The 14557-nt window shown below is 39.1% G+C and overlaps 1 protein-coding gene across 1 annotated transcript; it reads left to right on the forward strand.

The window, feature by feature from the left end:
- Positions 1-429: 429 nt before the first annotated feature.
- On the forward strand, positions 430-13097 carry GFRAL (GDNF family receptor alpha like; the record flags this gene model as incomplete). Its single annotated transcript, XM_010077188.1, has 6 exons — positions 430-564; positions 6891-7043; positions 8529-8960; positions 9669-9725; positions 10441-10768; positions 12830-13097. Coding segments are annotated over 6 exons (1373 nt in total), but the record flags the coding sequence as incomplete, so codon positions are not given.
- Positions 13098-14557: the final 1460 nt, after the last annotated feature.

Here is a 14557-nt window from a genome sequence, read left to right on the forward strand (position 1 = left end):
GTTACATCTCGTTCACATGGTCTAGTCGTAGGAATTCCTGCATAGTCTCTAGCTTGATGAAATTGCAGTCCAAATAAAACGCTGTTCTCTCTGAATTTTGTGCTGTCTCCTTTCTATAATTTATTATAGATCCCAGAATTGCAGTCCTTTATATATATCTATGGACTAATGTCATATATAGCTATGGTTGATGCTGTAATACTGCGTTAAAACCAATACAAAATATACCACACTGCAACTTTGAAAATTCACAATTTAGATTTAATTTTCCAGTTGTGAAACTGAGGATAAGATTTATTCTATGATAAAGTAACTTGGTAGAAAATTTGAATATATAGATAAACTATATTATATTGTTATCATCTCAGTGTCAATGAAAAAGGTCAGTAAAATATCTATTGTATCAGTCATTATATTCTGTTTTTACAGCGTTAGTCATGTACTTCACAAGTATATCTACTGCCCAGACTACTGACTGTCTGCACTTGAAGGAGCAATGTCTAAATGCTGCAAATGGATGCGAGAGTGTCTGGAATGTTGTTGAAGATGTCTGCAATATTTCAGGTAATTCTTTACGGTGTTAACAGCTTTATTTTAAATTGCTGAATGGTTGCATAGTCATAGTCTATCATAATATCGCTGTGGTAACTGAATGAAGTCAGTGAGATTCCAGGAGAAAATAATGGCAGAAAATAGTCAACTTCTAAAATCCTTGACAACGGCCAATACTATTTTCAGTAACAGTCACACACTGTCTCTTCAATGAAGTGACAAATGATATTTCTGGACTATGAACAAAATCAGAGTCTGAACCAACTCAAGTCTGAATTCAGCAGAAATCATGTTCTTGCAGGATCCTGTTAAACAAAGTCAGCATGCAGCTGGGAAAGATTTCCAACTTTGTTTTCCATAATTCGGAGGAGTTGATGTGCCCCCCTCCCTGGAAGTGTTCAAGGCCAGGTTGGGTGAGGTTTTGAGCATCCTGGTCTAGTGGAGGGTGTCCCTGCCCATGGCAGGGGGGTTGGAACTCGATGATCTTTAAGGTCCTTTCCAACCCAAACCATTCTGTGATTCTGTGATCCTATGATCTTGCACAGTACCAAAAACAATGTAGTAGTTACTTAGAATATTTTTCAAATATTGTATTAGAATAAGAAACAAATCAAGTAAAGTATGTCTCAAAGAAAGTTGTGTCATAGGGAGGCACACTGTATTTATTCAGTGAATAGTACCTGCATGTCAGAGTGATTCACATGCAGAGAGTGATGGTAAAATAAAGTGCAGGTTACAATGTGACTGAGTCTCCTTGAATTGTTAAACAGATTTTCACATAAATTAAAGTAGAAAATCAGTCTCTGTCTCTGTGTATCACACTTCCAACTTTTGGTGCATCATTTCCAAGTGAAGTATGTTTTAAGTGGGGGAAGATCACATATCATAAGTTTGACCTGAAATAAGTGTCCCTTTCTCCAAAGGCCCATTATCTTCCTGAACAAATCTTGGGTATCAGTCACCATCTCTCTCTTTAAAGTCTTTTCTTTAGAGAAAATAAAACTCTCCAAGACCTTTCTGTTAAATGTTGAGTATTCACTTGCCAGGTGCTGTGAATATGGAAGGGAGAAGAAAAGTGGCAGTACAGTGAGGCAGTGTCATTAGACCAAGTTCTTAACGACACTTTTGTTGACTGATAAGTGTTAATGGCCTTCATCTGCCAAGGTTACACCAGTACTAGCAAATAAAATGGGCCAGAGGCTATTTTCTGGCCCTGATTTCAGCTGACATGGGGCACCAGGTATCCATACAACTAAACTGTCTTACCCCCATGCTGGCTGCACAAAACTGCCTTTTGGGAGTGACTCCAGGCCCATGTTATTTTCACAGTCTAGCTGGCTCAATCCAGGCTAGGTACCATGCAAAAGTGCAACATATAGATACAATCACTTGCCATTAGCCTAGCCCATGGCTTGGTCTTGTTCACAAATGCAGCCAAGGATATTTAGGTACATAACTGCCATTTTTAGCGGCTTAAGTCCATAAGGCAGGTTCTCCATCTGTGGGAATCAGGGGTATCTATATCTCCATGGAAACCTCTCATCTTCCTATATTGACATTGTTTGAGCAAAACCAGCCATGTCCTGAAGCCGTAATCTGTTCTGAGCCTCAGCTGCAGCAGAGTTGATAAAGTGAATGTCCCTCTGTCTGTTTTGATATCAGAACCCAGTCTCACGTTTGGTCTGTGTGGGAAGCCAGGTAGCAGAAGATGCTGCCTGACTTCATGGTCAGTAGGCCATTGCTAAAGCATTCACCCGCAATGTGCCCTACCTGAGTGCCTCTGTGTGGCTGATTTGCTGCAGAGATTTGGACCCAAGTGTCCCAAGTCACAAGGTAGTATTTAAAGGAGATAGAGCAAAAAATTCTCTGAGGGGTCCTTCTTAGTGTGTCCTGTTCCAGATGCATATCTGTTATGCATAGAATGGCTCAATACTTTTAAGAACAGACAGAGTAAATGAAAAATACATGATAACCTAATGTTTACAACAGTCCTCAAAGGAACTGGGTTTCAGTTCATGTCCTATTGAGTTTTTAAATATTTTATGTGAAGTAGAACAGTTTCAAAAGTTGTGGCTGATGTTTGAAAAAAAGTATTGGAATATGTAGGACTTTCAGGCTCAAGACAGTGACCTAAAGATGAGCTCTCTAGAACCAAGCCTATTCCCCAAATCAGAAGAAGTTGAATTTCCTTCTCTCACATCATTCACAAAGGCATTAGCACCAAGACTACTTGACATAAAGATCAGGATTTGTACTGTGGCCTATTCTTCATCATACCCTGCAACTAGATGAAGTGGGCCAGCATGACAACTTCTGTGGTCCCCCCTTTGGATTTATTGAGTTGTCGCATAATGTGGGGCAAACATTCCTTTTGCTAGTTTCTTTATGAAAAACCTAACTACAGGTGATAATTACACTCCTACTCTGTAGTATGAGTTCAATAACTCAGTTCCTAAGGATGTAAGTTGAATGTGTGCATTATCAAGACGTCCATCTTTTCTTCTTCAGAGCAGGTCTGGGGACAGTCTCCACATGACTGCCTAAGTCACTCCTTTCTCTGTCTAACTGTCCATCACTGCTCACCTCCTACTACTGCAGCATTTTCAGATATTCAGTTTGTAGTCCTCTCAGTCCAATCCTTCTTCCACTTCCTCTTCTGTGCCAAGTGGAAAGAAAAAAAAAAAAGGAGGGGGTGAAAATGTCTATGAGATAGCTTCCAGGTCAGGATGGAAAAGACTGAAATATTTAATGTTGATGGAGTCAAAAGTTTTCACTTTGAAAATGTCAAAAATGTTTCATCACTGCAGAATGGAGATTTTAAGCTTTGGGGTTTTGTGTTATTTCACTAAAAAAATAGAAATGCTTGAACTCTGATTTAATCAATAGTATACATTTTCTTAATTTTTCAGAACTGGAAACATCTGGGTTCAGAAGAAAAAAACCTCAGACCACTTAAATATTAAGGAATCACATTTTGAATTAGATTTGGAAGAGTTTATTTCTTGTAGAGTAACAGAATCATTTTGGTTAGAAGGGACCTTTGGAGATCTAGTCCAAACCCCCTGCTCAGGCAGAGTCAACTGCAGGCTGTCCTCCAGGACTATGCCCTGTTGGATTTTGGATATGTCCAATGATGGAGGCACCAAAACCCCACTGGGAAACCTCTTCTGCTGGTAGGCCGCCCTCATATTAAAAAAAGTTTTTTCTGACCTTTAAATGGAATTTCTTGCACTTCAGTTTGAATCCCTTGTCCTGTCACTGGATATCACTGCGGAGTCTGCCCCTGCCCTATTCATTCCCCTCCCACCAGGTGGAACATAGACATGTGTGTTGGTACGCCCCTGGGCCTTCTCTCTTCTAGGCAGAGCAATCCCAGCTCTCCCAGTCTCTCTTCATAGGAGAGATGTTCCAGTCCATTAATCACATCTGTGGCACTTTGCAGGAGCCACTCTAGTATGTCTATGTCCCTCTCATCCTCAGAAACCCAGCACTGGACACAGCACTCCAGATGTGGTCTCACCAGTGTTAAGAGAGGAAAATCCAGTACTTTCCCCTTCAGTCTTCGGATACAATTCCCACTGAGATGACTGAAGAACTAACTGTGCAAGAACAGAGCCTGGAAGTGTCAGCTTCTATTCTGTCATGTTTCTATCTGTGGTCCAATGTACACAAAGTATGTACATACAAATGACTTGAATTATGAATAATGGCTGCCAAGCACTAGGTCAGAGAGCATTTTTTGTAAATGCCTTGGAAGCATATGTATAAGTTAAAATGTATTACCTAGAACTAATCAATGGTAAAGCAACAATAATTGAAAACCAGCAATAAAATGTTTTCTGCTGTTCATCACAGCTGAATCAACACAGTGTACAAACAGACCAATAGTGATAATAGGTTATTTCTACACAGCTTTCAAGAGGTCGGACAAGGGAACCCCATAAATCTGATGTGCTTCCTGATTCTGTTTGTGCCTTTTGTGTGTTCATAGCCCCACACCCCCTGGCTGTCAGCTGCTGTGGTTCAGTGCAGGGTGTTCACCACACACAGGGCCACTCTGAACTCCCAACTGCAACTTGGCAGCATCATGAAGGCAGATGAGCTAAGTGTGGCTAGAGTGCTGCATAAAATATACTGGGATTTTGTGTTTCTTTTTCTCCTATTTCTACTCACCTCCACCCTTGAAATGTCCTCAGGACCTTGAAGAAGGCAGTCACAAATTTTGTAAATTAGCTAATTATTACACAAGCTCCTCCTGATCTTTGTTGCTCTTTTTCTACTCCTGGAATTTGTCCTCCTGAAATTGTTTCCTGAAATTCCTTTATTATCCCTTACTCACTTGAGTAGAATATCCACCCACCTCCATGGGCCTCCATACCATAGTTCCCATTTCACCACACATTTTCTGTCCCATTTTTATGATCAAGGGGTGTCCCATGTCTATGGCCTTCAGTAGATGTCCTGAGCTCCTTGACTACTGGAAAAAGAAAGAAATGTGAGGGCTAAGGGTCAAGGTCATGTTCTGCTTCTAAAAATGCAGAAGGCAAGTTGGAGATGGGATTGGAGAGATACAGGCAAGCCTGGGCACCATCTCTTCCTCCGTTGCTGATGCAAGAGGTGGAGTGGGAGCAGAGGCTGGGAACCGTAGCTCTTGCTGGACTGCAACATCCCCCTGTAGCAGTGCACATTTTAATACATCCCCAAACCCTCCTTAGTCAGCAATAGCAACTAGAGGAGGGCAACGCAGACACTGAGAAAGGATTTTGGGGTGGCAGGTTGGGGATGGGTGCTCTGGAACAAGCTAATACTCATTCCTTCAGGCACAGGCAAAATGCAGTGTTTCCCCCTGCAGGCCTTTGCCTAGACTGCCTTCTGCTGCTATTTGTGTCAACAATATATAAATCACATTAAAGCTCTAATCACATTAAAGCTTGTCCATGGCAGCGGTGACACATGGCTGCTAGGTTTGCAGTTTTCCTAGAGCGCACAGTCTCTGCTGCTCCGTGCTAGTCACCGGGGAAGCAGCAAGGCAGGAAGCCAGATATCACCGTTGACAGGCAGAGACAACAGCATGTGTGCTCAGTAGATTAAAACTGATCCTCATGCTGCCCTATGACCAGCCTGGATCCTGTGAGCCACATACTCCTTGTCCTACAGATTGTGACTTAGCATCTAGGAGGCGAGGAGAGGAAATGTGCCTGTTTGGGGATGTGCGTACCTGTTTTGATATGGCAGACAATAACTTCTACAAAATACAACTTTCTTAAATGGTATTCATCTGCTTCTTCTGTAACTTTCCCAAGTAACCAGTGACTTTCTGAAGCAACTTGTGACTTTCTGAAGCAACTTGTAACTTTCTTAAGCAACTTGTAACTTTCTTAGTCAATAATAAGTAATGAAATGCTTTTAAAACCTTTTAGTCCATAAAGTAGAGGGCTGATTAGTTTACCTTTGTACCACAAACTAGTACATGCTCTTTATTATTTCTATGCATACAAGGAAAATGTGAGCTGACAGCCTGTGTGAGTGCCTTTGTCCTTGAGTCCAAGTGCACACGCAAGCAACAGGCTTGAAACTGGACTGGAAAACTAAAGCTTCTGCATACTTTTTAAATGTCAATTTATCCTTTATTTTTATTATTAAAAAAAAAAAGAAATCAGAATATTCTTGGGCTACTTAAAATTTTGTTGTGACTGACATACTTAGGCAGTGAAGTTGTTCTATAGGGTAGCAGTCAGAGGGCATATCCAAATGGCCAGGCATCTATAGGCTCATACCATCCTCACGTGAGGGATCTGGAGAAGAGCTGGCAGCCCTCAGGATATGGGTTTAGCACCACCATTATCACAGGACTGCACCCGCTCTCCTACGTCCCCTCTCATACTCCATCCAGTACCTTAGCCTGTGTTGTGAATTCCCATCCCCGTATCAGGCACCTCATTTCTACACAGGACCAAGATGAATGTCCCAGTGCCTCAATTCAGGATGTGCCCCTCGACTCTGTGCAACTTTTTAGTTTGATCTCCGTGCCTCATCTACATAGAACAAAATGTGTGAGTTTGAGGTTTTATGGACTTTCAAAATGAGAACAGAAACAGACATTCTGGCAATAGGTCAGATCGAAAAAAAGAAGGTAACATTGTGCCCACAACTTTATTATATTACTCTGAATATAATTTAAAATTTGTGAATTATTACAGGTTTTCAAACAAAACCAAGTTCAAACAGTTTTCTCTTAGCAAAACATGTTATTTTTGTGCTTCAATTGTTTTATGTAAACATGTCCCTTAAGCATTCATAAGCATTAACAGCATTATAATTTTAATGGTGAGTTCTAGGTAATAGATGCAAGGCAGAAGACGCTATTGGATGTAACAGAATCATCCAGATCCTGGCTGATGAATACCCAGAATTTAAAAACTGTGTCTGCACTACAGATGATTTCTGTAGCATCACGATTTTCCTTGAGAAACAGTGCAGCATTAATAAAGGTAACTAACCGTAAAGTTTTAATTATGAAGAGCAAAAAAATATATATAATTTTGTAACCCTCATTTTAACTGGATTCAAGTTTCTTTGCATATTTCTTAAATCTGATAATTCAAAAAAAACCTTAGGTTTGTCTTTTCTATGATATTCACACTCCAACATGTATATGAAAGCAATCCATATCTGCTTTAAATTAAACAAAACCAATAAAATGCATGTGAGAAATTTAAATGGTTTCTAAAGCTCTTGCTCAGTCCAGCGGAAAGCAAGAGTGAAAATATGATGTGTGGTGAGGGCTACTTGTTGCCCTAGGAGGCGTGAACGCCACTGGATCTATGTTACGTGTAGAGTGCCACATCCAGCCACCTTGTGAGCGGGACTGTAGGTGAATGGGGATGCACAGCTGTGAAGTTGTGTCACATTGTGTTACAGGAACATCTTCACTACATCTAGAAGTTGCTGGACATGGAAAACACTGTTACTACTTTCATAAAACTGTAGATAATATCTAAAATGCATACTTTAAAAAATTATATAGTAATCAGTAATATATAGTAATCTTTTATTCTTCTGATAACTCTTTGCCATTCAGAAAGCCTTTCTCTATAATTGAGAATTACTTGGTGCATGAAAGTCTTGCAGTTTCCGATCCAATGTCTCCTGGAGTAATGATTAGCAAAGCTGACATAAGACCAGTAAAACCAGCCAGTGAATGACAGTCTCTAAAGTGAGCCCCGAGGCGGATTCCTGACATTGACCCATCACTGTATCAATCAGCTGGTATGAAGCAGCGTACATCATATAGCAGTAGAATATATGGCTTTATTGCAGAGGAAATAATAACACCCCAATCTGTTACTCCTTGCCCCAAACAAGAAGAGGGGGTATCTAAAACCTGGTGCTGATGTCATCAAACAGTTGCTTTTGCTTCTAGCAAAATGAAGTAATTTGATATTTTTTGCTGGTTAAGATTACATTTCTCATCAGTATAGCAAAAAGTTTGGATGGAGTTAAACTGGTATCAGTTTTAACTACAGATGACAGCTGATGGTGTTGTTATACTTTCAGGAGTAATTGTCCCTGTCTAACTTAGACAACCATTTTAGGTAATGAATGAACCATCTTCAGGAATTGCCATTCTCTCTTCTCAAATTATGCATTGAATTAAGATGATAATACATCATATGTTCAATCTGTAAGTGGTTAAAGTTATGTGAGATTAACCCCTTTAGTGAGGGTTTCTCATATTACTGTTAGCAGCTGAATTGTTAAAGTAGACTGCATTATATGGACACAGTAAGCATGAGGAAGATTCGTCAGTCTGCAAGACTCTGAAATGATTATGTATTTACATACAGCTCAGAATGAAACAGGGCTGTTTCATTCATTTTATTGCATTAAGACAATTATCCTTTTTCTGAGTTTGTTTCAAGCTGACCAGTAATGATTCTTCATCTTCCATTTGATTTATATCTCTATTTGTACAGAATATTTGGAAACTTCCTCAAGATCGGATACTGAACTGAGTTTTAGGCAACAGAGGAACCCCAAAGACCAAAGACACCCAGAAGAACTAGAGAATGACTGCAGTATTGCAAAACAACGCTGTCGAGAGGATCGTGACTGTTTTCTAGTGTACAAGAGGTTCCAGCGCGCGTGCCAGGTGGACTCAGCAAAATGCAGGCTCCTGACGGTCAACCAGGAGTGTTTGTCAGAGTGGAGAGAACTGAGGAAAACAGTGCTGGGAGAGTGCAAGTGCTCAGAGCCACTTCAGATGAAGTGTGTTAAAATATGGAAGGGAATATTTAACAACCCTTGTTTACAATACTCTCAAGAGAGCCTAGCTTCAGCAGCTAGTGAAAATGACGATGACGACGATGATGAAGTTGACGATGAGAAAAATCAGGACACTGACACAGGTTAGCGGTATTCCAGCAATATGAATGTTTCATACATAAGAGCACTGTGCACAAGTCTGTGAAAATATTTCCTTAATCATTTGCAGTTTAACATTGGAAACAAGACAATTTTATTTTAAGATAGTTTAGATCCAAATGGATAATCTGATAGCAAAATCGTAGCCTGCATGCTAATACTATTGTCCTTCCAGGTGTTAATTTGATACAACCTGATCCAAATCAGTCCCATTTAGTATTACCCTATAACTAGAAACAGTAGAAGACCAATAATAACAATTTTCCAGTAGCAAGAATTTTTTGCCTGCCTTGACTTTAGACCTTGACAAGCAGTTGAGTTTGAAAACTGGATGCACTGATTAACACATTAAGGCTTGTGGCCTTTATTTGTTCACAGGAAACCTGACTTTATACTGCACTGAGCAGCTCTAAAAACTACTCTTGAGCTCACAGGGTCTATAATTATGTAGAGAACATTTCTAGCAGCCATGGAGAAACAGTGCTTTCACCACAAAACTTGTGAATATATGTAACAACACTTCTAGAGTTTATTAAAACAAGTTGACAGGTCAAGATGATTTATTTTATTCTTGTTTATTTTTACCACTGGCATTATGCCAGCAACACAGTCAATACTTTAAAGGTAAAAACCGAGCTAAGACATGACTTTTCACTGCTGCTTATGCCTATACCTGTGTCTTTTTGTTCTAGACAATATTAGTATGGAAACAAAACTACAATGGAGTTTATCTGCTCTCCCCAAGCAAGGTAAGTCTGAACTTACTTACGAATCCTAATAACTGCTTTTAGATCTGTTTTCAGATAGTGTGCAATGTATCTCAAGATTAAAATGAATACTTTTCATTCAAATTACTGAAGAACAGGGAGTCAACAGGTCCAACATATTTTCAATTAAGCTACTGGGTAGATAAGAATCAAAAAACGTCAGGTGACAATCCTGATCCTGTTAAATTTACAGACGCAAATCTTATCCCATAAACATTTTAGGGTCAGAGTTTTCTAGATCTTTTTGGAAGGTTTATAGCATATGCTAGAAATACCTAAACTAGCTTTAAAAGCCCAGAAATGCCCTATACTCTCTTCTCCATCAATTAGCATGTAGCCTAGAATAAGACGGTATGCGGAAATTTAATCACATTCAGGTACCCTCCAGCCACCACCTTCCAGAAACTGTTACATAGCACAAAGAAACTTCCATCTTCCCCCTTTTCACTTTCTTCTCGCTTAGTTATCTGAGGGGCAGAAACTTGCAGGAGGGTTACCTGTGAGGGCCAAGCAGTGGAAGGGAGAAGTATGAAGATGACACAATGGGCTTAAATGAGGCAATGCTGAAAGAGCTGGATCAGAGTTTCGGGGAGTCAAACTTGTTTTTAACAGGAATGTTGCAGGCAGGGTGACTACCAATCATCACTTGAGAAAGGTTATCTTGTGATTTCATTTTAAAAACTGTTGTTCTTTTTAGCATACACAGCAAACAGAACCTGTTTGGATGTGAACAAGGAGTGTGTTGAAGATGAAGTATGTAACAAACAGCTGTCCAGGTACCTTAAGGTTTGCTCAGTAAACAAGAAGTGCAACATGGAAGAATGTCAAGCAGCCATAAGGTTCTTCTATGGAAACATGCCTTTTGAAGTTGCCCAGATGATGACATTTTGTGATTGTATGCAGCCTGATGAATCCTGCCACAGAGCCAAAGAACTTCTCCATGGCAAGTCCTGTGCAATTACTGCGGTTCCACCCCCGTCATGTCTGAATGTAATCCACATGTGTGAAGAGAATGAATTGTGCAGGTAAGCAGAAGAAAGATTTTGCCTAGTAATGTGCCTCTGAATAACGAGTTGATCAAATAATTATTATATATATGCCATATATATCATCTATAGCAAAATTATTTTCTGCGCTGTATCTACTGCATCTCATCACATGTGTTTGACATCTTCACAGATGTCTGCATCAGCTGTGGCAACTCCACAAGTAATTCCACGAGTAAACTGAACAGGCTCATTTTCAGAACGGTCTGGAATTTAGTGTGGGCTTTTCTTCTGCCTCTTTCATGACTCTTAACACCATTTTCCCCATCAAACTATGCAGTTGCATATTTTCATTTCCACTTTCTTCAGATAGCACCTGCCAGACTGCACCTTTGCCCTTTAGCAGTTTGCACAAATTGTGCAGCAGACTGGAAGAAGTTTGTTTGGTTAAAGTAATTACCTCTTCCACTGCAGTCTGACCCTTTGTACCCAACGGCCATAAAACCAACTTGGCCCGTTCAGAAAACTGTTGTCTTATTCTTTTCATTTCAAGCATACTGATACTCGAAAAAAAAGCTGCCCCAAAACACACACAGACCACCAAACTCATGAAGAATAATGCAGTGTTCAGGTTTGATTTTGTTTTAGAAAACACGCAACAGGATTAGCCCATATTCATAATTCTACTTAATTGCCATTCCCATTTGTGGATGGCCAATTGGCCCACTTTGGTCTTCAGTGTAGTCACCAGTTCCCCTGTGGATTAGACCTGAATTTTACCCCAAGGCTGTGCTCAAATTAACCTTCAGGCAACAAACCAGGAGGCCAAGAAACACTTACAGCCCTGCTCAGGCTATTCAGGTTGATGGCAATGGGAACTGCCCATTTTTATGCCAAGAAGAATTGGGCTACAAATGTATGTCTGTGCGTGTGCATGTGTACACATGTAATATCACAATGGAGACTTGCTGAATTACTCCTTATTTTGGGAATATTAATGTTCCCTGGCACTGACAATAAGTGGTTATAATTAGCAAAATTAGTCTGTGAATTATGGCTAGCCATAACTATAAATCAGGAGGTGAAGAAAAATAGTTCCATTAGCACAGAGGTGGCATCTGCTTTGAAACTTTTGCTTGTGTAATGAAAATATTTACAATAATGTCCTAGCTGGTATTCTAACAGTCCATGCTTTTCCGTGTGACTTGTTTGTAACAGCTACACAATATCAACAGTAAATTAATAGACCAATTTTATGATTAAGGAAAGCATGTTTTAATGTATTAATGTACAACATACAGCAACAGTTTACCTTTATTGTCCCATAACACTTAAGTGATAAATTGGTTTCTAATCAATATCTACAGATTTCTTAGTTAACTTTTAGTAGATGTTTTCTACTGTCATACACAGTGCATTAAAAGCTAAATTTATTCTATCCTAAGAGCAAATAAACTGAAATAATTTGAGGTTATTGAGTTGTGAAACAAGTTAATGCTTCTCGCAACTTATCTTCATTATCAATTAATCTTTAAGGTCTAATATGTGCAATTGAATTACTTCTAATTTTTCCTGAGCCTTGGACATTTTGCATTTTGTTAGCATTCAGGGGGAGGAGAGTATTGCATTGGATATAGATTATTTTATGTAAAATAAGTTGAATGTTCATTCTTCCTTCACATTGCCTAACAAACTGGTTCACTAGAACCACACTTGCTTTGGTATCAGTGTGATGACTGGTCTGTTCCTCTGTCCTCATTTCTTCTCTGAGGATTTGAGACTGTTTGTATTCACACTGATTTTTGATCAACCCTGGGAAAATCTTCACAGGTGCTGATTATAAGTGCAGTTGCTTTTTCTCGAAAACTTTTTCAGAAAAATGAAGTTTTTCTCAAATTACAATTTTGTGGTTTCACTCAAACAAATTAGTTACAAAACAGAGAAGAACTTAGGTTAGCTATCACAGAATATTGTGATTTTTAAGGCTTAAATGGTGCCTTGGGAACACACTCTATTTTTATGATGATCCTTAAATGTCTTTTTGTGAAATCACAGTGTTTTAAACTCTCTTTGTATACATTTTTTTTTTTTTTCCACCAGGAAAAAATACACAGCATTTCGGTCAAAGTGTTGGAGATATGTGACAAAAAAATGCTACGATGATGAAGCTTGTCTTGAAACTTTAATCAAGGATGACATGCCCTGTTCTGTAAATGCTGATTGCAAAGCAGCCTACATCAGCACCTGGGGCACGATCCTGCGTGTGGAGTGTACCTGCCAGAATTTGCCTCTCGCAGAGCAGCCTTTGTGCAAGCTTTTCCATCACATGCTTCACAGCAAATCCTGCTTCAGGGAGTTACGTGAGTAACACATAAAACTTTAAAGAATAGTTAGTTTTAAAGACTATTAAAATGCTGACTTATACCCAAATCTTTACTATATCTTTTCTACCACTGATTTCAGCAAGACTTGTATTTGTGCTTTTTTAATCCAAATTGAAACGCAAATTGCATTTACAGCTTTTTGTCTCTGAAAATCACAGAATCATAGAATCATTTAGGTTGGATAAGATCTCTAGAATCATTGAGTTCAACTCTAAACAACCTAACACTGCCAGGTCCACCATTGAACCATGTCCCTAAGTGCCACATCTGCATGACTTTTAAAAACCTCTAGGGGTGATGACACAAAATTAATATTTTATATTAGTAGTAAATTAATAAAATTTTACTACAGGTTTCATTACATGAATTCTGTGGAACAACAATAAAGCAATAATTTCTGGGCCTATAATATTATGTAGATTAGAAAATTTCCAAAGTCTTGGACATTTTGCTTAATGTTGTACTTAGGTACAGTGTTTTTACAAATAATATGTTTTTTCTTGTTTTTCTTCTTGGAGTCTAAATATTAGTATAGCTTACACATATTTAGCAACAGAGTTCATTCCACAGAAAATAACTTCAATGATTTAAATAGAACCTCTTAAAGAAAAAGCTGCTGTGAATGGAGGCTTCAGGATTTGGTTTTCAGTAAAAACACTGGAATTAACTCAGATGAAATGTATGTACCTTCTCAGCACCAGTAAAGCCTTTCATGTGCTACATCAGCTATTTATTTTGTTAAATATAAAAGTCCTTGCCAAGTCCTTGTTTAAAAGAGAATTGTTAGTGCGATGAATGGCAATATGGGGGCAAATAATGAATGTTTTAGTCTAACTCAGGAGTGTGCCTTCAAAGCAAATCGCCTGTTTGTCCCCACTTGCTGTGCTGTGAGTCACATCACAGGGTGGTTCCTAGACTCTTGCAGCCTCAGACTGAACTGGAAGGTTTATCTGCTGCCTCTGCAATGCTCCAGCTACATCCAGGCATCCAGTCCATGGACCAGATTAAAGACCAAAGTACCCTCTTCTCAGATCTCTGTTCTATCACACCAGCTATTTTGTTACATAAATCCTCTTAGGATGCACTACTTGCTAATGCATCATACCCTATGCCAGTCGTCTTCTACATGTAATTATATATTCTCAGCCTAGCTTGGGAGAGGTAACTGTATCTAAAGATTTCAATGAAAAGCAATGGCTATCTCATAGTTCCATCCAATGGACTGTCTTCTGAAAACACGTATTAATTGCATGCATGCATTTCATTGAATAAATTGAATTAGCCAGTTTTTTAACTTTACTGGCCAAAATGTTACCACTGATAAAGGGTGTGATTTTTTTCTTGTCACTCAAAGCCTATGCAGATATTAAAATCAAGTTGCTGAAACACTGCCCTTAAGCTTAGTTAATCACTACTAAAATTCAGACTGAGGAAAGTTTAAAAG

The sequence above is a fragment of the Pterocles gutturalis genome, unplaced genomic scaffold, assembly GCF_000699245.1.
Source record: "Pterocles gutturalis isolate BGI_N339 unplaced genomic scaffold, ASM69924v1 scaffold25083, whole genome shotgun sequence".
NCBI lineage: Eukaryota > Metazoa > Chordata > Aves > Pterocliformes > Pteroclidae > Pterocles > Pterocles gutturalis.